A 25411-nucleotide genomic window follows, 5' to 3' on the forward strand; every position below is an offset into this window, starting at 1 on the left:
CAGCTTCCTGCTCTCCTGAACCGTAACTTCCACCACTGGGGAGTCGCTGACGCTGTGTTGCCCACATACCCCTATCATCAGAGGCGGACTGGCCCACCGGGAAACCGGGCCGTTTCCCGGCGGGCCGGACCAGATTTCACTCTGGCTGTGCCGCTTACCTTCGTCAGAAGCGGCCGCAGCCCAGCCTGGTCACAAATGGCAGCATTGCCCAAAACAAATATGGCCGCTGCATATATGCATATATTAAATCCACATATGCGGCGGCCATATTTGTTTTGGGCAATGCTGCACTGGAGCTGCTGCGGCCGCTGGATGTCGACGGAGGCGGTGGTGAGTAGTGTCCGCCGCCCGGCCCCTCCCCCCCAGCTGTAGCGGCAGCTTCCACCGCCCGCCCCCCCCCCCCCCCCCTCGCAATGGGGGCGAGTGACGGTGCACCCACAGGGCCTCTGCGCTCCTCTTACCCCCACGCCTAGTTATGTGAATGACAGTGTGGGGGGGTACATAAGTCGACATGAACACCGTATCACCTATATACCTATTATATTCTCCCTCCACGCCCCTGTCGGCACAAGAAAAAAAACATGGAAAACTTATGTCAACCTTTTCCCTGTCGACCTTCCAGTTGTTGACCTAGTGCTTGTGACGACCGTCCAACCCTGTCGACCATAGCCACGTCAATCTATTTTATGTGTTGACCAAAGCCCCGTCCACCTTTAGCAGTCGACTTTCATAGAGTAGACCAAACGACCGTATCCCCCCTGGCTATAGCAGATTATTCTTAAAAAACATTTCAATGTCACCTGTGTAAAGGAAAAAGAAGAAACCCGTATTGTGTGGACGGGCAGCGCATCTCCACACATGACTTCACATTCCTCCTGTAAGTTTATGGCCCCTCGTATCTCTCTCAAGGACTCTTCTCCATGTAATCACCAGAAAGAGGCTTTCAGCGGCTTCCTCTGCTGCGATTGTAAAACATCGGGACAGGAGGAAGACACTCAGCGAGCTGTACTAACTGGCCCGCTGCGAGGCCCGAGAGGAATATGCATTCAGCAAGAGATCAGATCCGTCATAGTTCACTGACCATTACATCGCACGAGTGGCGTCCGGACGGCCGTTCAGGGGTCTCCTCGCTGATGTAAAAGTCAATATTTCTTTATGAAAACGCTCTCTGTTAATTCTCGCAGGAGGCTCCCTCGCACACACGCGATTATCCTACTAGAAGTGATTATCCTTCTGAAATATATCTTCATTCTGCAGCTGCTGGAAGAGAGACGGCGGTATTTCCTCTGCGCTCCGTCGCCGCGCGTCCTCTTCCTTACTTTACAAACATAAAAGGGTCTGATTCAGAGTTAACGGCCCAGCTCCGAATCCATTCGCAACTCACTCACCGTCGAATGATTTTCCCAGTGTGTCAGTCTGTGCGTAGCCCAGGAGCCGTTCGCAAGTCTGCGATAGAGTTAGGCTGATCGAGGCCGGAGATGACATCACAGACCCTCACCGGAAAACACTTGGGCAATCCTGCCTTTTTTTCTGACATTCCCGGAAAACGTCCGGGTGACACAGACCGACGGCAGCTTCCTGTCAATCAACTCGCGAACGGCTTGCGAATAAAGGAATCACTGATTTTATTCACACTGTTCGGATTGTAGCGCACTTGTGCAAACTATCGATATTTGGTCGCTGTGCAAATTCCCACAACAGCGATTCCACATTGAATTCCACATTGAATATGCGAGCCGTCATAAATGGGCCCATATGCACCTACACAAACTGCGCTGCGGTGTAAGGGGGCAGTACAAGCACTTGTTATGTTCGCGTGCAGGGTAAATACTGGCTGCATTTGCATGTAGCCTATATATTCTGGGCAGCTTTATTCATTTTCTGCACTACAATTTCAATGAGAGCTAGGACAAACCCTTCCCAAAGTTTACTGTCGGTTTTGGTTCGAAATTATCGGTTCTAAACCAGAGCCGGCAGTTTAATCCCGGCGTTGACATCAGTTACTGTCAAAGCTCTAAGGGCCTTATTCTGGTCGATGTGTAATTTTCCGAATTCTTTAGGATGGCGTTTTTTAGCCGTCTGCGCATGCGTGGGCAACGCTATGCGCATGTGCCACGCAAGGTCTCCGTACTCGTTCTCACTAATACCGTACAGAAAAGTGCACCGTATTCACTTGGGAAATATGGGCGTAATATGGGCGTCATTCGGAACTACACAGGGGCGTAGTTTCAAAGTGGGCTAAACTGGGCGTAAACATGGGCATACACAAGGGAGTGCCCTGATTCTGGTAGGCGTGCATTCGGACAGCACACCGACTGCACAAGAACAAAAAGGCAGGAAATATGCGGTCTTCATAAGCAAGTATTGCTTTGCGGACACCACTCGGTCATGCGCTAGGCATTCGGAACGCCCAATCAGTACGGCCGCACCTGAACCAATGTCAGCTGAACACAATACAATCCACTCCTTTACTCATTACTCATTAATTACACTCTTTTCATTGCTTCAATTGGAACCATTGCAGCTTAAATGGACCATTACAAAACACACAAATATATGCTGAAAGCACGGCTGCATTTTTTACACACATTTACACGGCAAGCATTGGACAGAACTTGGTATCACTAATATAAATATACATGTCACTTTTACATTCAGCAATAACAGCACACATTTGGGTATAAAAAGAAAAAGGTACTTGTGTATTTTGGCGGCGCCCCCGATGTCCGTCGTACGACGAACAGATCGCATCGCATCGCATGCCATGCACCCGATGGCATGCGATGCGATGCGACGCGATTTTGACCCCCTATACGACCAAAAATCGTATAAGCACCTTAAAGGGTGCTTTTGAGCACCCAAATGGGTGCTTACAATGTTAAATGCACCCCCACGCCACCCCCCACTATAAACGTGAACCCGAAGCGTGGCGAGCGCAGCGAGCCCGCGAGGGGCGGCGGTACGCGTCCTACGACCTTTTCATACCCCCACTATCCACGTCGGCGTGGAGTTGAGAATAGAATAGTGTGGCGAGCGCAGCGAGCCACCGAGCCCGAAGCGTGGCGAGCGCAGCGAGCCCCGCGAGGGGACGCGGATACCTTCACAGTTATACGCGTCCCCTCGCGGGCTTCACAGGTGTCCGTGGCGACGCGGACACCTGTGAAGCCCGCGAGGGGACGCGTTTACCTGTGAAGGTATCCGCGTCCCCTCGCGGGGCTCGCTGCGCTCGCCACGCTCGGGCTCGGTGGCTCGCTGCGCTCGCCACACTATTCTATTCTCAACTCCACGCCGACGTGGATAGTGGGGGTATGAAAAGGTCGTAGGACGCGTACCGCCGCCCCTCGCGGGCTCGCTGCGCTCGCCACGCTTCGGGTTCACGTTTATAGTGGGGGGTGGCGTGGGGGTGCATTTAACATTGTAAGCACCCATTTGGGTGCTTAACATTGTATAAGCACCCATTAGGGTGCTTATACAATGTTTAATCGCATCGCATCGCATCGTATGGCATCGTATGCCATGTACAATGGCATACAATTTCAAAATTGTATGCCATCGTGCACTATCGTACGATATCGCGTCGCATCGCATACCATCGTATGTGTTATGGTATGCGATGCGATGGGCGCCGCCAAAATACACAAGTACCAAGAAAAATTTATTACAGGAAGTTGTCTGTGTGTTTTTTTGACATTAAACAGTATATGTGTACATTGTTTAGAATATTTTTAAGTAGCAAAAGGTACATACTGTATATAGATGTATGTTATTGTAGTGTGCAGATCCTTGCAATACACAAATGTACTATAATTGTAGAGCAATTAACATTATCCAAACAACAAAATACACACACACACACACACTGTTTATAACTGTTGTTAAGTTTCCTTTAGTATGTGTTAGTAATAATTAGCACATTGTAGAATATTGCATTTCACGTGCAATTATGATATAATATGCATACATAAAACCTAGATAAAGGGGTGACAATGAATAAATAGCACTTCACATGATGTAAGGGTTAATGTCTGTAATGAATGTGGTAGTAATGTGTTTAAGTATCTATTAGGATTTAATTGATTTCAATTCCAAACAAACACTTTTTAATGAGGTTGCCTAATTGCATAAGTGGGTCATGTGACCGATTTCGGAGTTCAGATAATAGTGGTGAGTTTTGCGAAAATACACTGCATCGGTGCATACGGGCAGGTTCCCATCCGTTCTGACGCGGTAAGACCGTGCAAACGCTGTAAGACCGTGCAGAATATGTGTGTGTCCACCGCACACGCAAGGTTTGGATGTCGTCCGTAAACACGCCCTGTTCTTAAAGTGTGAGTCCGTCCGTATGCGGAGGACCGGTGGGCGTTTCTTCGTACTATGTCCGCACAGCGTGGCGTGCGGACCGCTCCGAAAGAATTCTGAAATTTACGCACCAACCAGAATAACCTCCTAAATGCTGTTGGTTTTGTTTGTTTAGTACACAGGCAAATGCAGGGAGGGGGTCATCTTGGCAAGTGGCTCCAATTTTGAGAATAGTAATGATATATAATATGATTAACATAGCTGCCGCCACACCATGCAGTGTAAGGGACAGAGCGGAGCTGCTGCACATGCCTAGTGGTAGCAGCTTCTACCAAGTTTGCTGTGTGTGTGGATCTGAGCCCAGAGAGCAGCTGCCAGGAAGAAGAGATAGGAGACTAACCAAGAGGTTCGAGGATGTGAGCTTAGAAAGTGCCATACTGGTTCTATTATGTTTGAATATTTATTTATTATGGCATGTTTAATCTTTTCCTGACCACTTATTTATATTATTTAAATATGTTGGGGCATCACGGATGGTGTAATGGTTAGCATTACTGCCTCACAGCGCTGAGGTCATGGGTTCTATCCCCACCATGTGTTATATATACAAGGTAGTACGGATGGTGTAATGGTTATCATTACCGCCTCACAGCACTGAGGTCATGGGTTCTATCCCCACCATGTGTTATATATACGGGGCAGTATGGACGGTGTAATGGTTACATTACTGCCTCACAGCACTGAGGTCATGGGTTCTATCCCCACCATGTGTTATATATACGGGGCAGTACGGATGGTGTAATGGTTAGCATTACTGCCTCACAGCACTGAGGTCATGGGTTCTATCCCCACCATGTGTTATATATACGGGGCAGTACAGATGGTGTAATGGTTACATTACTGCCTCACAGCGCTGAGGTCATGGGTTCTATTCCCACCATGTGTTATATATACGGGGCAGTACGGATGGTGTAATGGTTAGCATTACTGCCTCACAGCGCTGAGGTCATAGGTTCCATTCCCACCATGTGTTATATATACTGGGCAGTACAGATGGTGTAATGGTTAGTATTACTGCCTCACAGCGCTGAGGTCATGGGTTCTATCCCCACCATGTGTTATATATACAGGGCAGTACGGATGGTGTAATGGTTAGCATTACTGCCTCACAGCGCTGAGGTCATGGGTTCTATCCCCACCATGTGTTATATATACGGGGCAGTACGGATGGTGTAATGGTTACATTACTGCCTCACAGCGCTGAGGTCATGGGTTCTATTCCCACCATGTGTTATATATACGGGGCAGTACGGATGGTGTAATGGTTAGCATTACTGCCTCACAGCGCTGAGGTCATAGGTTCCATTCCCACCATGTGTTATATATACTGGGCAGTACAGATGGTGTAATGGTTAGCATTACTGCCTCACAGCACTGAGGTCATGGGTTCTATCCCCACCATGTGTTATATATACAGGGCAGTACGGATGGTGTAGTGGTTATAGCATTACTGCCTCACAGCACTGAGGTCATGGGTTCTATTCCCACCATGTGTTATATATACGGGGCAGTACGGATGGTGTAATGGTTAGCATTACTGCCTCACAGCGCTGAGGTCATAGGTTCCATTCCCACCATGTGTTATATATACTGGGCAGTACAGATGGTGTAATGGTTAGCATTACTGCCTCACAGCGCTGAGGTCATTGGTTCTATCCCCACCATGTGTTATATATACGGGGTAGTACAGATGGTGTAATGGTTACATTACTGCCTCACAGCGCTGAGGTCATGAGTTCTATCCCCACCATGTGTTATATATACGGGGCAGTACAGATGGTGTAATGGTTACATTACTGCCCCACAGCGCTGAGGTCATAGGTTCCATTCCCACCATGTGTTATATATACTGGGCAGTACAGATGGTGTAATGGTTAGTATTACTGCCTCACAGCGCTGAGGTCATGGGTTCTATCCCCACCATGTGTTATATATACGGGGCAGTACGGATGGTGTAATGGTTAGCATTACTGCCTCACAGCGCTGAGGTCATAGGTTCCATTCCCACCATGTGTTATATATACTGGGCAGTACAGATGGTGTAATGGTTAGCATTACTGCCTCACAGCGCTGAGGTCATTGGTTCTATCCCCACCATGTGTTATATATACGGGGTAGTACAGATGGTGTAATGGTTACATTACTGCCTCACAGCGCTGAGGTCATGAGTTCTATCCCCACCATGTGTTATATATACGGGGCAGTACAGATGGTGTAATGGTTACATTACTGCCCCACAGCGCTGAGGTCATAGGTTCCATTCCCACCATGTGTTATATATACTGGGCAGTACAGATGGTGTAATGGTTAGTATTACTGCCTCACAGCGCTGAGGTCATGGGTTCTATCCCCACCATGTGTTATATATACGGGGCAGTACGGATGGTGTAATGGTTAGCATTACTGCCATTACGGCTCATCTGCTTGCGGTCATGAACTCCTGGCTCCATCCTGCTGCTTATGAATAAAGACACTCAGAAAATGTCTGTCCCCATACTGCAGACCATTTTTGTGGATGCTAGAGGAGGCGGCGGCCTCCTCTAGCATCCTTAAAAATGGTCTGCTGTATGGGGGTAGCCCTTTTCTGAGTGTCCCTTTTCATTAACAGCATTAGCCAGGAGAGCCGGGACCGCAGACAAGACCAGCGACGGATGTGGCGGACGCGGGAGGGGTAAGGGGGTATGGTGGGTTAATTGTACTTGGGGGGGGGGGGGAGTGCTACTAACATTTTTTTTTAGGGGGGGGAGGGCGCTGCCAACATTTTTGGCAGGGGGGAGAAAAATGAATAGTTACGCCACTGGCCTATTGTGTCATTGGAATGAGAGGTGGATACCTGGAGTTCTGGTAATGGGCAGACAGTTGTTGCCCCATCTAGACCTACATGGTGGTGAATGTGATATTGCCTTTGCCACCATACCTAATCAGTAGCTATACGAGAGTACGCAGTACACTAATACGGTGTCCGCGGCGACATATGTTGACATAGACACAAAACCGCCGAAAACTCATGTCAACCTTTTCCATGTCACCCTTTTGCATTAGAGACAACCTCTTGACCATGCCGACCTAACGAATGTTAACCTTTTTCATATGTCGAACTTCTGCCTTTTCGACCAAAAGTCCTTGACCCATTGACTGTTGACCTTATGCTTGTCTACCTAATGATCCACTCCCCCCCCCCCCCAATCTGTCCTCCTTTACTTCCTGCCATTTACTTCATCATAAACTAAATGGACCCCCTTATTTCCCCCCACAAACAGTCCCCCGCGTCATCATTGTATAAGTGTGCTGTTTACTTGGAGCGTCAGACGTCAGAGCGTTAAGTAACAGTAAATGATAGTAATAATGTCGTCGTCTTCCCGGGCCTAAGGAATGGGAGCGGCAGCATGTTTGGGTATATTAGTTATTAGCGCAGTGATTGGACGTAGCTTATTATATGTATGCTCTGAGAGACAGGTGCGGCAATAGGGCTATTGTGATCTGAATGACGGTGCGGAGAACACAGGACACTTAATGTTACCTAACACAGGAACGTCTGGCGTATAACACAGCCGGAACCCATTGTAGCATGGCAGAGAATTCTAAGGCTGATCATTTGATACAATTCTGTTTTTGGGCTATTTGGCTTATTATCATTATTTGTATTATTACGAGTTGTTTCTTCTGTACATTTTACAGAACAGGGAGGATTAGGAAGGTAATATCGGCCTGATTCAGACCCGTTGGCTAGGCAGTGTACACTTAGTAGCGAGCTTGTATGCCTGATGTCATGTGACGCGGCTCGGCGAGTGTGAAAGGGACCGATGCCGTCGGAACGGAGCCGAATTTGGCCCCTTCCGATCAAACTTGAATTAGGCCCTGGGACAAGCAGTGGTAGGTGACAATTCTATGTGAATATCTCAGTTCTGGGACTTCATAGACATTAGTGGATTGTAAACACGTCTGTGACTTTTTTTGTTTTATGTAAGCAGAAGACTTTGTGGATTTTTATTTTTTAATACAAAAACTTGCTTTGCCTTTTTTTTACCTAAAAGTTCAACATGCACAAGGTCGACACTGGGAAAAGTTCAACACAAGTGTCGACACATGAAAAGAATGACATGAGTTTTCACTTTATTGAGTTACATGCTTGTTGCCAGGGGTTACATGCTTGTTTCAGAGAGGTCACCTTTGAATATTATGTGCGGACTCACAGAAAACTTTCTCAGTTACATGCTTGTTGCCAGGGGTTTCTTGCTCATTGTTAGGAGTTATATGCTTTTTGCCAGGGGTTTCCTGCTCATTGTCAGGAGTTACTGTACATGCTCATTGCCAGGGGTTACATGCTCATTACTAGGGGTTTCTTTATCATTGCCAAGGGTTAAATGCTCTTTGACAGGGGTTAAATGCTTGTTGCCAGTGGTTACTGACATGCTCATTACCAGTGGTTTCGGTCTCATTGCTAAGGGTTATATGCTCTTCGCCAGGAGTTTCCTGCTTGCAGTCGCCCAAGCGTTTCCTATATCTGGCAGAGTAGGTTCTCTAGCATATGTCTCCTCCAAGGCAGCAGCCATTTTCCGAGGGTCGTTTTCAGCAGATCCCATGCGGACGGGCTGACCACATGGAATCTGCAGATACTCTGCACCCCTGCTTGGACTGTGGTGGCATTGTTACACCACTGGACCTAGACATTGTCAGTTATCAGGGTACCGCCGTTTAGAAGCCATCTCATATTGTTCTATGCTTTAAAGAAGTTACTCATGGGCGGAGTAGCTACACCATAATGGGCGGAGTAGCTACACCATAATGGGCGGAGTAGCTACACCATAATGGGCGGAGTAGCCTTGTCACAATGGGCGGAGTAGCTACACCATAATGGGCGGAGTAGCCTTGTCACAATGGGCGGAGTAGCCTTGTCACAATGGGCGGAGTAGCTACACCATAATGGGCGGAGTAGCTACACCATAATGGGCGGAGTAGCCTTGTCACAATGGGCGGAGTAGCTACACCATAATGGGCGGAGTAGCCTTGTCACAATGGGAGGAGTAGCCTTGTCACAATGGGCGGAGTAGCTACACCATAATGGGCGGAGTAGCCTTGTCACAATGGGCGGAGTAGCTACACCATAATGGGCGGAGTAGCCTTGTCACAATGGGCGGAGTAGCCTTGTCACAATGGGTGGAGTAGCTACACCATAATGGGCGGAGTAGCCTTGTCACTATGGCCGTAGGTAGCACTTACTAAGCCCTGGGCCGTCCCTAGCATTGGGGTGATTGTTTGTCTATGATGCAGGCGTCCGTTCCATCCACTGTATAAGTAACATGCTGCGTGAGTCAGAGGAGGGCGCAGGTATTTGCAGTGCCGATGTTTGCGCAGTTGGGTGATTATTGTTGCATAGTGCTGCACATACTGCACGTCCCAATGATCTCTCAACAGTAGTCGCAGTGTGAATTAGGATGCAGTTTGATTGACAGCTAGTGTTTCCAGGAGGTGATGGGTGGGCAGTGAGTCAAACGCCCTACCGTTGTGAACATTTCGGAAGGCATGTCACAGCCTGCGACTGCTGCTTGGTGAGGCAACCAGAATCTTTATCTCTCTCCAAATCTCAGTTTCCCAGAATCACTTACCCAGTTGTCAGGTACCGGCCCCCAGCAATCTGGGAATGTTACGTTTATGTAGAGTGCTGCATTATACCGGTTCTGGATACACCTTTCCCCGGTGACTTAGTCAATCATATCATTACCGGCGGCAGCGCAAATAGCGTATGGGGAATAGGTGAATTAAGGAGTGACGTTCCGCGCATTATCTTGTCAATCTTCTGCAAGTCAGAGACTATTTTACTTGGAGAAGCTGTGTGCATCAAAGTCTCTCGGTTACTGTAATGGAAATGAAAATTGTTCCTTATTTACCAAGAAATATCACTTAAAGCTAAGAGCTTTTGCGCAGATGAAGGTTCTCTATTGATCGAGTCTCATTATTTAGCTGGAGAGAGATTGCAATGCATATTATAGATCTGTGAATTCTTCTCCGGTAATAGAAAGACACAGGACTCATTTGTGTACGGTGTTCGCAATCGGGTTATTGAGCAGGGAGCAAGTACCTGGCTTTTATATACAAGTCATTCACTTTATTACAGCGCTGATGTAAATCTTCCACTTACAGATAAGTTGTGAAGTACAGCAGCTGGCCCAGCGGATATAGATCCGGCGATGTGTGCCATTCCTGTTCAGGTTGCTGAACTGGTCATGAACCTCTTCCACCTCGTCCTCTCTCGCCTCTCTGCCCTCTCATGTCATTTACTCTTTGGACATCTACCTCTCCTCAGCTGTCTCCAGCTGTCTCTTCTTCGACATCCCAGGCATGGTTTGGGTTCGGGAAGGGGAATGGGGGTTGAGAAAGTCAATCCCAGGCGTGGTGACACACCCAGTGCCTCTTCCCCAGCCCTGTGCATGACAGAAGTGCGGCCACTCCAACACGGTGTATCACACAATACTCAACAAAAGTCACACTGTTGTTCATACTCACATTGTCTCTCCTTATGGATAGGGTTATGTAGTTAGGAGCTGATTGGCTGCTGCATTATCACCGCCCACTTTATCACTTCTCCAGGCTTAATAATCGCCCGAGAGTCCAGGGCTTGGATAGGCATGAGCAATCTATCAGGGTGATGGGGTGAGGGTTAGTGCATACCTCCCAACTTTTGGACATCCTGTGGCGGGACAGGGGGCATGCCGGAGGCACGTGGCGATTTTTTCAGGGGCGTGGCCTATCGGGGAAGGGGGCGTGGTCTATAATCGCGGCACTGCCGTGAGGCCACGCCCCCGTTTTTCGCCGCTGTGGGGCATGCCCAGCAGCTCTATGAGCTGCTGACCAGCCCCTCTGCCTGCAAGAATAGAAGCTGTGCGCATGCGCACAGCGTCTATTCGCGGACTACAGGGGGGGACTCCCAACTGCCCCCCCCCCCCGCCGCGGGACACTGCCGGTGGCAGGAGGGACGCGGGAATGTCCCAAAATATTGGGACGTTCCCGCGATAAGCGGGACAGTTGGGAGGTATGTTAGTGTGTTAGTTTAACACATAGAAGGCACATGTACTAAGAGGATACACTCTGTACCTGAGCACTGCAGACTCCATTGTGGTGCCGAATAAATAAAGGATAGAAAAAATTATAATAATTCTCCATGTTCTCTCTGCTGCTTTGACAATGTAGAACATCCTCTCCGCGTGCAAATCCTGCACCCCCTCAATCTGCGTTCCACTGGGCTAACCCACTGCTCTATGCTTCTTGCTCACTATCTCTACCCTCTTGGCCACCCATATCTTTCTGCCCCTCCCCTTTAGATTGTAAGCTCTCACGAGCAGGGCCCTCTTAACTCATTACTTCTCTTACTTCTAATATCATCTCCTTCCCTCTGCCTTCGACAGGACCAAACTTTGGGTTCAGTCCATGCTGCTCATGTCAAGAGAGTGACCTTCACTGTTGGTGGCCTATGAGGTCCATATGCAGATGTTGTAGGTGGAGGTGAGAGTGAGGAATTTAGGAGAAGCTGTGTCAATGGTGTGGTTGGGTTTAACCGGTGGCGGTTCCAGAGGAGGGGCCTGCGGCACAGCCCAAAATTCAAATAGGGGAGCAACACCAACTGCCAGTGAGTCAGTTTGGAATGTCAGTTGAAGGCAGTGGGTGTGTCTATCCTATTTGAATTTTCACTTGTGCTGCAGCTCCACTTCTGGAGCCTGCCCTGGGTGTAACATTTAAAATCCAGAAAATGATGATGTATACGTTGGTGGGCAGAACTCACCCACTCTCACTGGGCACAGAACACTTAAATGCACATGTGCTGACCTCTAAATGTCATTGGGCTAAGAAATGAAATGAGCAGTGAAAGTCAGCACCACCTTGACTTATGAAGTTGGCCCCATTCCGTTAGGCGAAAGAAAAACATTGATCAAATTGAATTTATTATAATGCGTGACATGCTGAGGAAGAGGTGAAATTGGGCAGTTTCGTGGCGCTGCAGATAACAGAGGGAGAATTAGCATCACAATGGTCGAGTTCTGTACTGGTGGTAACATTGTCCCTGGCTTCTCACTGTAGACATGACATCAGCAATACAATGGCGCTGGGCGAGACGCGTTTCACGTGCTGCTGCTGATGATGCCAGCACTCCGGTCACTTTGACCCCCCGTGAACCCTGCACCAGTTATTCCGTGCCTGGATTTGTATAGCGGCCTATGAGATTGCACAGAGTGAGCCACTGAAATAGACTAGAAGCAGAATGTACCGTACCTGTCTGACAGAGCGGGAGCCAGCAATGTTATCACATGCCACAGATGGAGATGCTTTTATTGTTCTTGAAGTGTACAGAGCATATCCAATTATAACTGGGAATGTCACACTAGCTGTACCATTCAATGGCCCTGGAGGTGCAGATTGGCTCACAAAGAAGAAATAAAACTGTCATCTTAAATAGCGCTTCCAGCATGAGAAATGTCCTCGTCCCGTCAGGTCCGCCACTTAAAAAATGGGTAATACCTAATATTGCAGAACCTAAATCTCTGTGCTGGAGAGCGATGCAGGGCTGATTGGCGCAGATGGCATTATAGCGGGTCAGCTTTTCTGGCTATGTAGGAACCTGACTATATTAGTAATCGTATTCCCTTAGTAAATCAGTAACATTATATCATCTATTCTGTTCTTCCTGACAGTTGCTACATAGAAAACAAGTTGGACATTTTTCTGCAACTTTCCCTTAAATGCCATATAAATGCATTTATTATATATAATAACATTTACTATATAGTTTTGGCAACCAATGGTGTTGGTTGAGGATTGGATATAATGAGACACTGCAGTGAGGTCAGAGGACCCTGTCTACCAGCTTGCAATCTATCAGTAACAACAACAGGGTTCTTGTTGCCACTAGGCATAACTTTTATTGGGAAAGTGTCACCCCCCCCCCCCCCCCCCTTATCTGGCACTGTGTTGACACTCCCCGAAAGAGTGCCCAATAGTCTCCCCTATCAAGGAAGGACAAACCCGCCATTTTTCAAAGGGGTAGTGCCCCCCAACGAGCACTTATGCCACACGCAACTGCTGGCCAGTGGCGCTGTACCACATGTGGTCATTCAGAATTATAATTGAACCGAATTAGAAAATTCAAGAAAAATCACATGGGTGGGTGGACGGGGGGCTTCCAAAAGAAGAGGAAGTTAAATTCCAGAAGAGGAATTTAAATTATTCAAATTCTCCCCATGTACCCCACCTAAGCCTACACCTCGGAAACTCCTTGATAGGTCGATCCCAAAACCCCACAAAGCTAAACCAAACTTGATTGCCTAGCAAGTTTCTTAACACTATTGTCCAATCACAAAATTCTAAGACTCTTAAATAACCTCAGGCCTATGCAGCCTGTTGTAATTTCAAAGGCTGTAAAAGACATCATGTTATCTAGAAAATGGTTGCTACGGGCAACTTCTTCACTTACAGGGTGGGATGTACTTATTAATGACGGGAAGAAAGCGGTTAATAGTGTGTCTCGGTGGCCGGGCAGCGTGAATAATAGAAGCAGAAGCACAGGTATCATTAACACACAGGAGGATTATTATTTCAAATAACTTGTTTAAAAGTATACATAATTAATGTATATTCAACAAATATATAATTAAGACTGTAAGGGGCATTTTGAGTCCTCTGTGTACTATCTGGGGGTAGCGTCTTCTATATTTAATGAGCCCTGTTGTGTGTTTAGCAGCGGGGCTGCCAGATCCATACTGATAATAGGATTCCACAGCTCCGTCTATGACTCCTGACACGTTCCCCATTTTGCTGGCTCATCTACTATTGCTTTTTTCTTACTCCCATAAAGCCGCACTCTGGAATTTATTAGAAAGCACTGACACTTTTTTTTTTATTCCCTTGCATGAAAGTACTTTAGCGATGGGATTCAAAGACACTGCAAAATCTGGAGAGTTTTGTATTTAGGGTCATAGCTGGGGGTGACTAAGAAATAGGGTCTGTGGTGATGATTACTGGTGGGGTGATGTATATCTGAGGCCTGTTTTGTTTGCTGACATGTGGCTCCACCCAGTGGCGTAACCATATATATATAGTGCACCCCCCACACTGGAGAAACCTTCAGTCCCTCCCCACTTGTAAGCCCCCCCCCTGCTTGTTAGCCAATAGCTGAGCCCCGCCTGCCACCCACCAGACAGCCAACCCCAACCCACTTCATAATACAGGGGCGGCAACTTTGATGCTGTCTGTACTGTATGGCAGTGACTAGAGGCTGTGTGTACGGTATGGCAGTCACTAGAGGCTGTGTGTACTGTATGGCAGTCACTAGAGGATATGTGTATGGTATGGCAGTCACTGAGGCTTTGCACACTGTGTAACAGTCACTGGAGGATGTGTGTACTGTATGGCAGTCACTAGAGGATGTGTGTACTGTATGGCAGTCACTGGAGGCTGTGTGTACTGAATGGCGGTCACTAGAGGATGGGTGTACTGTATGATGGTCACTAGAGGATGGGCGTACTGTATGGCAGTCACTAGAGCATGTGTGTACTGTACGGCAGTCACTAGAGGATGGGTGTTCTGTATGGCAGTCACTAGAGGATGTGTGTACTGTATGGCAGTCAATAGAGGCTGTGTGTACTGTATGGCAGTCACTAGAGAATGGGTGTTTTGTATGGCAGTCACTAGAAGCTGTGTACTCTATGGCAGTCACTAGAGAATGGGTGTACTGTATGGCGGTCACTGGAGGCTGGGTGTACTGTATTGCAGTCACTAAAGGATGGGTGTACTGTATGGCGGTCACTGGAGGCTGTGTGTACTGTATGGCAGTCACTAGAGGATGGGTGTACTGTATGGCAGTCACTAGAGGCTGTGTGTACTGTATGGCAGTCACTAGAGGATGTGTGTACTGTATGGCGGTCACTGGAGGGCTGTTTGTACTGTATGGCAGTCACTAGAGAATGGGTGTACTGTATGGTAGTCACTAGAGGATGTGTGTACTGTATGGCAGTCACTAGAGGATGGGTGTACTGTATGGCAGTCACTAGAGGATGCATGTACTGTATGGCGGTCACTAGAGGATGGGTGTACTGTATGGTAGTCACTAGAGGATGTGTGTACTGTATGGCAGTCACTAGAGGATGGGTGTACTGTATGGCAGTCACTAGAGGATGGGTGTACTGTATGGTAGTCACTAGAGGATGGGTGTACTGTATGGCAGTCACTGGAGGCTGTGTGTACTGAATGGCGGTCACTAGAGGATGGGTGTACTGTATGATGGTCACTAGAGGATGGGCGTACTGTATGGCAGTCACTAGAGCATGTGTGTACTGTACGGCAGTCACTAGAGGATGGGTGTTCTGTATGGCAGTCACTAGAGGATGTGTGTACTGTATGGCAGTCACTAGAGGATGGATGTACTGTATGGCAGTCACTAGAGGATGGGTGTACTGTATGGCAGTCACTGGAGGCTGTGTGTATTGTATGGCAGTCACTAGAGGATGTGTGTACTGTATGGCAGTCAATAGAGGCTGTGTGTACTGTATGGCAGTCACTAGAGAATGGGTGTTTTGTATGGCAGTCCACTAGAAGCTGTGTACTCTATGGCAGTCACTAGAGAATGGGTGTACTGTATGGCGGTCACTGGAGGCTGGGTGTACTGTATTGCAGTCACTAAAGGATGGGTGTACTGTATGGCGGTCACTGGAGGCTGTGTGTACTGTATGGCAGTCACTAGAGGATGGGTGTACTGTATGGCAGTCACTAGAGGCTGTGTGTACTGTATGGCAGTCACTAGAGGATGTGTGTACTGTATGGCGGTCACTGGAGGCTGTTTGTACTGTATGGCAGTCACTAGAGAATGGGTGTACTGTATGGTAGTCACTAGAGGATGTGTGTACTGTATGGCAGTCACTAGAGGATGGGTGTACTGTATGGCAGTCACTAGAGGATGCATGTACTGTATGGCGGTCACTAGAGGATGGGTGTACTGTATGGTAGTCACTAGAGGATGTGTGTACTGTATGGCAGTCACTAGAGGATGGGTGTACTGTATGGCAGTCACTAGAGGATGGGTGTACTGTATGGTAGTCACTAGAGGATGGGTGTACTGTATGGCAGTCACTGGAGGCTGTGTGTACTGAATGGCGGTCACTAGAGGATGGGTGTACTGTATGATGGTCACTAGAGGATGGGCGTACTGTATGGCAGTCACTAGAGCATGTGTGTACTGTACGGCAGTCACTAGAGGATGGGTGTTCTGTATGGCAGTCACTAGAGGATGTGTGTACTGTATGGCAGTCACTAGAGGATGGATGTACTGTATGGCAGTCACTAGAGGATGGGTGTACTGTATGGCAGTCACTGGAGGCTGTGTGTATTGTATGGCAGTCACTAGAGGATGTGTGTACTGTATGGCAGTCAATAGAGGCTGTGTGTACTGTATGGCAGTCACTAGAGAATGGGTGTTTTGTATGGCAGTCACTAGAAGCTGTGTACTCTATGGCAGTCACTAGAGAATGGGTGTACTGTATGGCGGTCACTGGAGGCTGGGTGTACTGTATTGCAGTCACTAAAGGATGGGTGTACTGTATGGCGGTCACTGGAGGCTGTGTGTACTGTATGGCAGTCACTAGAGGATGGGTGTACTGTATGGCAGTCACTAGAGGCTGTGTGTACTGTATGGCAGTCACTAGAGGATGTGTGTACTGTATGGCGGTCACTGGAGGCTGTTTGTACTGTATGGCAGTCACTAGAGAATGGGTGTACTGTATGGTAGTCACTAGAGGATGTGTGTACTGTATGGCAGTCACTAGAGGATGGGTGTACTGTATGGCAGTCACTAGAGGATGCATGTACTGTATGGCGGTCACTAGAGGATGGGTGTACTGTATGGTAGTCACTAGAGGATGTGTGTACTGTATGGCAGTCACTAGAGGATGGGTGTACTGTATGGCAGTCACTAGAGGATGGGTGTACTGTATGGTAGTCACTAGAGGATGGGTGTACTGTATGGCAGTCACTAGAGGCTGTGTGTACTGTACGGCAGTCACTAGAGGATGTGTGAACTGTATGGCGGTCACTAGAGGATGTGTGTACTGTATGGCGGTCACTAGAGGATGGGTGTACTGTATGGCGGTCACTAGAGGATGTGTGTACTGTATGGTGGTCACTAGAGGATGGGTGTACTGTATGGTGGTCACTAGAGGATGGGTGTACTGTGTGGTGGTCACTAGAGGATGGGTGTACTATATGGCGGTCACTGCAGGATGTGTGTACTGTATGGTGGTCACTAGAGGCTGGGTGTACTGTATGGCAGTCACTAGAGGATGCATGTACTGTATGGCAGTCAGTAGAGGATGGGTGTACTGTATGGCAGTCACTGCAGGATGGGTGTACTGTATGGTGGTCACTAGAGGCTGGGTGTACTGTATGGCAGTCACTAGAGGATGCGTGTACTGTATGGCAGTCAATAGAGGATGGGTGTACTGTATGGCAGTCACTGCAGGATGTGTGTACTGTATGGTGGTCACTAGAGGCTGGGTGTACTGTATGGCAGTCACTAGAGGATGCGTGTACTGTATGGCAGTCAATAGAGGATGGGTGTACTGTATGGTGGTCACTAGAGGCTGGGTGTACTGTATGGCAGTCACTAGAGGATGTGTGTACTGTATGGCAGTCAATAGAGGATGGGTGTACTGTATGGCAGTCACTGCAGGATGTGTGTACTGTATGGTGGTCACTAGAGGCTGGGTGTACTGTATTGCAGTCACTAGAGGATGCGTGTACTGTATGGCAGTCAATAGAGGATGGGTGTACTGTATGGCAGTCACTGCAGGATGTGTGTACTGTATGGTGGTCACTAGAGGCTGGGTGTATTGTATGGCAGTCACTAGAGGATGCGTGTACTGTATGGCAGTCACTAGAGGATGGGTGTACTGTATGGTGGTCACTAGAGGATGCATGTACTGTATGGCAGTCAATAGAGGATGGGTGTACTGTATGGCTGTCACTGCAGGATGTGTGTACTGTATGGTGGTCACTAGAGGCTGGGTGTACTGTATGGCAGTCACTAGAGGATGCGTGTACTGTATGGCAGTCAATAGAGGATGGGTGTACTGTATGGCAGTCACTGCAGGATGTGTGTACTGTATGGTGGTCACTAGAGGCTGGGTGTACTGTATGGCAGTCACTAGAGGATGCGTGTACTGTATGGCAGTCAATGGAGGCTGTGTGTTTGTGTGTGTGTGTGTGTGTGGTAGGGGTATTAATGTAGTATTAGGGGCAGCAGCAGTTACATCAGTATGTGTCCTCCCTCTGCATCTACAGACAGCATCATGCCCATACAGTACCTACAGTATCTCCGAGCACCTACATCCACCATTGCCAACTTAGCAATTGTGGCAACATGACCTTAAACAATGTACTCGACTTCTGGCTGCTGTGCGGCTACTAAAGCATGATATATAGGAGGAAAGCCTCCGACACATTAATAATACACAACAGGGGACAAACTCGTTCTCCGTGCCATTTTTCTGTGAACAGTTTAGGCGTAAACATAATTGAATTTGTTTTTCTGTGCCTGAGACAAAATGTCCAGCAATATTTTGCAAATCTACTGTATGAGTTCAATGCTACTCCCCCCCCCCCCCATCCCCCCCTACTGCTTACTACAGGTTAATATAATACAAAATCCCGGAGACAGGCACAAAATTGCAGCAATTATTTAAAGGTGACCTTATGTGCAGAGGGCTGGGAGGTCAGGGGGAATAGTGAGGTACAGTAGACTACCGTACAGTACTGTAGCGGCAGCCGAGATCAGCCAGGATATGAGAACCGTAAAACATCAGTCACATTCATGGCTCAGTGGATCTCTGGCTCCACAGCGTACTGTGGAAGTAAGAGCGGAACGTAGAACATTGGGCATAATTCAGACGTGTACCCAATCTGAGGCTTAGCCAATGATTTTGGATCTGTGCATGAACCGTATCCGGATGACAGATCGACAATCTGGTGTTTGACCACTCTTGGTCGGACACGTCTAGTTACTGTAGATGCCTTCAGATAGTGGACAGTCCACAATACGTGTTCCACAGTCACAAGGTACACACAATGTTTTCTGAGCTTTAGACCGGCTTGGTTCATACTTTACTATCCAAGTGGGCATAAAGTTAGATTATAATAGTAATAATAATAATACATAATAATCCAATAAGGTCACCTGGTCATGGTGGAAGGGTCCATATTTTTGGCCAAAAAAATGACACTGAGGAACTCAATGTAAAGGTTACAAAGTTTATTATAATTACTCTGATTAGCAGTGAGTATTAATACTAGTTTGTAGTAGTAATAGTAGTAATTATGTCTGGAATTAGGGTGTGCAGGCTAAGCCCCACCCCTCCCCCCATGCCCCTGTTCTCATTCAGGGGCCCATTTATCATATTTGCGGCTAAATCCCCGAAAACACCGGTTTAGCCGCAAATATTAAGTATCCCACAAATGTATTAAAGGTGGACCACAGCAGGAATCTCCGATCCCTGCTGCGATCCCCCCTGCAGCGCCGCCGGCCGCATCCCCCATAGGTTTCTATGGGGAATGCGAAGCTACCCGATGTATCAACATCGGGCAGCCCGGCTTCACATCCCTGGGCTATCGCCATTCTGATATGGCGATAGCCCATTGTAGCCTATGGCTGCGGGATCGCACTGCCCAGTGGGGCAGTGCAGTCAGAGGGGTCGGCGGGGGTCAGCGCATAACTGCGCATGCGCAGACCCCCCGGCTTCCGGGTCAGGGCTTCGCAGGGACGGGCTCCATCCCGGCGGTATTGCACAATACCGCAATGCGATGTTCAGCGATGTCACCGCGCCGGCATCGCTCTATGATGATAAATGTGCCCCATAGCCTGGTGGAGGAACGATGGTAGACTTCTTAGACCGGGATGTAATAGCGTCCAAGTTCAGCAGCTGTGGGAGGTGCCACCCGAACTTGGGGCAGTCAATCACAGTGAATGATTTTGCCCTGTAAATGATTGCCCCTTTAACAAAACCTCATGAGTTCAGCCGCTGAACTTGGACGCTATCCTTAAACCATGTGATGAGGAGCCTCACATACAGTATATTGTTGCCAGTGATGTATTTAATGTGTTCAATCTACTTACCGCTAAATACATTTTGATTTATTTTTGTGGGATTACCTGCCAGAATTCTGGTACTTAGATCCGTAGACTCCCTATACGTCCAATGCGATCCCACTGTGGTTAATTAGATATGTAACTCTAAAGGGTATTAATGCAGATTGATAATTGAAGCACATCCAGGAGAACTCTGTGAAGAAACACTCAGGAAAATGCATTTTTCATGCTTCACAGTGACAACTGGCGAGACATTAGCAATCCCTGTGTGTTCTCTACGCAGAGCGTGGCAGGAGGAACGTGACGTGCCAACACCAAGGAACCGCTTCCAAGATCCAGGATCTTCCTCCAACGCCTTTTCCCTGTCGGCAACCGAGACACAAACACACACTCACTGCATCCAACAAGATCAGCTGCAAACCCACTGGTGATCAGATGAATACACACACACGCACTGCATCCAACAATATCAACTGCAAACCCATTGGTAATTAGATGAATACACACACACGCACTGCATCCAACAATATCAGCTGCAAACCCACTGGTGATCAGTTGAATACATACACACGCACTGCATCCAACAAGATCAGCTGCAAACCCACTGGTGATCAGATGAATACACACACATGCACTGCATCCAACATTATCAACTGCAAACCCACTGGTGATTAGATGAATACACACACATGCACTGCATCCAACAATATCAGCTGCAAACCCACTGGTGATTAGATGCATACACACACACGCACTGCATCCAACAATATCAGCTGCAAACCCACCGGTGATCAGATGAATACACACACACGCACGCACTGCATCCGACAATATTAGCTGCAAACCCACTGGTGATCAGATGAATACACACACACGCACTGCATCCAACAATATCAGCTGCAAACCCACTGGTGATTACATGAATACACACACACGCACTGCATCCAACAATATCAGCTGCAAACCCACTGGTGATCAGATGAATACACACACACGCACTGCATCCAACAATATTAGCTGCAAACCCACTGGTGATCAGATGAATACATACACACACACGCACTGCATCCAACAATATCAGCTGCAAACCCACTGGTGATCGGATGAATACATACACACACACTGCATCCAACAATATCAGCTGCAAACCCACTGGTGATCGCATGAATACACACACACGCACTGCATCCAACAATATCAGCTGCAAACCCACTGGTGATCGGATGAATACACAAACATGCACTGCATCCAACAAGATCAGCCTCAAACCCACTGGTGATCGAGTGAATAAACACACGCACACGCACTGGTGATTGGTGAACACATACGCACACGCACTGCATCCAACAAAATCAGCTGCAAAGCCACTGGTGATTGGATGAATACACACACGCACTGCATCCAATAATATCAACTGCAAACCCACTGGTGACCGGATGAACACACACACGCACTGCATCCAACAATATCAGCTGCAAACCCACTGGTGATCAGATGAATACATACACACACACACGCACTGCATCCAACAATATCAGCTGCAAACCCACTGGTGATCAGATGAATACATACACACGCACGCACTGCATCCAACAATATTAGCTGCAAACCCACTGGTGATCGGATGAATACACACACATGCACTGCATCCAACAATATCAGCTGCAAACCCACTGGTGATCCCACTGGTGATCAGATGAATATACACATGCACTGCATCCAACAATATCAGCTGCAAACTCACTGGTGATTGGTGAACACACACATACACATGCACTGCATCCAACAATATCAGCTGCAAACTCACTGGTAATTGGTGAACACACACACATACACATGCACTGCATCCAACAATATCAGCTGCAAACCCATTGGTGATTAACACACACAGACAACACTGTTAGGGAAAGGGAGAACTGTAGAACTTTTTAATTAAGGGGGGAGTGGGAGCCAAGTCTTTATTGGTGAACTTGTCTACGGGGATTTGGTGTACCAGGGTTAAGGCCTAATGTGACCATCTTCAGAAAAATTGCCAGATATACTGTAGTTTGCCAACTCTCCCTGACTGTTAGGGAGACTCCCTGAACGGAATCAATCACCCTTACTCCCTGATCAATCTGGAAATCTCCCTGACTGCACCTTACACCCATTATGAAGCTGATCTAAAGCATACTTGAGGGGAAATATAAAGATGATAGATTGAGAGTCAAGAGGTAAACACTATGTTGTCGACATGCATCAGGTACAATAGGTTGAGCGATAAAAGATGGACATTGAAAGGTTAAAAGGTACAAAACATTGACAGGTTTTTATGGTCGGCATGACAATAGTGGACACATAGTTGAACCTTTTTTTTTCAACTTCGTGCCGACCTATTGACCCTGTTGACAGTTTGACCTGTCAACATAATTCATGTTGACCTACGATCTTTCGATCCACACCCCTAAATAAGATTTCCCTTGGCCAGGCTTTGGGCTGGATGCAAAATGAATATAGATGTGATGGGTGGCAGGATTTACCGCAGGAGGTTGGTATAACCTGCTTTATGGGGAAGATGGGAGTACTGTTGAAGATGGTACAGTATGTTGCCCATAGCAACCAATAGGATTCTATATATTATATCCTAGAAGTTGCTAAATAAGTAAGAATTAGAATCTGATTGGTTTCTACGGGCAACACCCCATCTTCAATAGAATTCTCATCTTAGTAAATTTACCCCATGAATGCTTAGGGGCTCATTTGCAACTTTATACGGTAGGTCCATGGCACAGCACCAAGCTCATAAGAAGGATATATGGCTGTGCCGGCAGCCTGTGCTTACGCTACTGTACATGCAAAGTATTTTTGGACCCGGATAAAGATGGTAAAAAAAAAAAGTATCATTCTGCTGCTGCAAGTGGAGCAGACTTTAGTTCCTAGTTTGCTGAACACAGCTGTGCGGGCGTTACCGCGTACTCTGAATGGGATATATTTACTAAAGATCAATGTTCATCATTTGTTGTGTTTCCAGGGCTATAACCCCTATTTTGTAACATTTAACAATAAATACATAAATAATACATATTTTATATATCTAGCCTTGACACGCGGCGCGCATCTCCCTGGTGCAGGTTTGATTGACCTATTTGTCCTTTGTGCTCATTTCCAGAGAGGACAACGGGCGCCACCTCCTCCAGCAGAGACTGCCTCCAGGCCGGGGAAGCCTGCAAGAACAATCCCAGCTGCAGCTTCAATTTACGAACGCTGCGCCAGTGCATAGCAGGGAACGGTGCCAACAAGCTGGCGCCCAACGCCAAGAACCAGTGCAAGCGCACCGTGGATGCTTTGCACTCTAGCCAGCTGCACGGCTGCAAGTGCAAGCGGGGGATGAAGAAAGAGAAGAACTGCCTCAATATATACTGGAGCATTCACCACACACTGATGGAAGGTCAGTATGGATTCCCGCTCAGTAACCGTATTATAGAGTTGTTCCCATCACTTGCAGTAAGCATTACCTTCCGATGTTGGGGTATCCATGACAACAGAAATGTTATGCTCCCTGCCTAAAAAGTTTCTGGTGACCCCACACGTTCATTGTAATTGAATTAGTAATAATACCTACATGCTCATTGCCAGAGATTTCATTCTCGTTGCCAGGGGTTTCTTTCTAATTGCTAAGGGTTTCATACTTGTTGCCAGGCGTAGCTATGGCACCGCAGCCCTAGATATAGGGGGGGAGCCGGCACCATGGTGGTTCAGGGTCACGGCAGATTCCATGCAGTCTGGCTGTCCTTGTGCAATCTGCTAAAACAGCCATGCAAAAATGGCTGCCGCCTTGTTGGAGACAGATGGTAACGTTCCTACTGGACCTCTAGCAGCTGTCAGAGGGGAGCCCAGCGCTTAAAGCATTACTTGGAATTGCCAAATTCCGGGTGCACTGGCAGGCTGTGCAACACCCTGGCAGCATGCATGTAACCACTGGTTCTAAGAATATATCCACATGGCAAAGTGCATGTAACCCCTGGCAACAAGCATAGAAATCCCGGGAAACACACGGGTAACGCTACATGTGCTGCACTTCCCTGACAGACGCTAGGCGCCAAATGTAAAAGCCCTCGGAGGCAGCGGCAGTGCCGAATGCCGGACGAACTCGGAGGTTTTTTTAAAGCGGCAGTCATTTACAAGGCATGGTTTTGCATTTGCACCAAATTTTGCTGGCACATCGTGGGCCGGGAGCCGGCGTCCTGTGCTGGGCGGCCGCCTGCAGCCTAGTGATGGGTGTTGTCATTTAGGGAATCCTCGCTAAGCTACAACTCACTCTGAATCAGGCCCTAAGTATTTACAATACTTTTTGCCTCTCTGTGTTGTGGAGCACGGTTCCGGGGTTACAGCATGTGACGGACAGCGCATGCAGGGGAGTCACAGTATGTTAGAGGGGGTACGCAGGGGACGGCGGGACTTTGCAGGGATGAGTGATGCAGTATTCAGCATTGTGTCATACCTAGCTATGAGTCAAGCTCTGGGCGTGAGGCCAGGCAGTGCCAGCAGACTTTGCCACGCTGATGATTTTATGCAAAACACCCCACACACCTGCTAGTCCTTCCAACACAGCCAATTAATTATCTACTTAACAGGGAGACCATTTAAACCAATGATAGGCAACAGGCAGCCCTGGGGCCACATAGGGCCCTCCAATCTTACACGTGCAGCCCCCAGGCCCAAAAAAGTCAAATGCTGTATTTTATTCACCTGTGATTTAACCACAAATAGCTGTGTAACACGCCCCCGGAGGTTTCTCTACGTTCTGTCTGTTTATCTGGGATAAAGGTGCGTAAGGCAAAAGTGCGAAACGTGCCCCTGCTTTGATTGTCCAGCCAATCAGCTCCAATATGTCAATTGACAGTTAGGAGCTGATTGGGTGGAATATTATTACCCTGCCCACAACATTCCATA

The 25411-nt window shown here is 47.8% G+C and overlaps 1 protein-coding gene across 2 annotated transcripts in view; it reads left to right on the plus strand.

Moving 5' to 3' along the window:
- The window catches only part of GFRA4 (GDNF family receptor alpha 4), a 319424-nt gene that overhangs the window by 263277 nt on the left and 30736 nt on the right, over positions 1–25411 (plus strand). For both annotated transcript variants that reach the window (XM_083185261.1, XM_083185349.1), the window contains one exon: positions 23628–23906. In XM_083185261.1, the coding sequence (XP_083041387.1) occupies positions 23628–23906 (279 nt within the window). The remainder of the gene's footprint in view (positions 1–23627; positions 23907–25411) is intronic.

Source organism: Crinia signifera, chromosome 1 (genome assembly GCF_055691185.1).
Source record: "Crinia signifera chromosome 1, ASM5569118v1, whole genome shotgun sequence".
NCBI classification, from domain to species: Eukaryota; Metazoa; Chordata; class Amphibia; order Anura; family Myobatrachidae; genus Crinia; species Crinia signifera.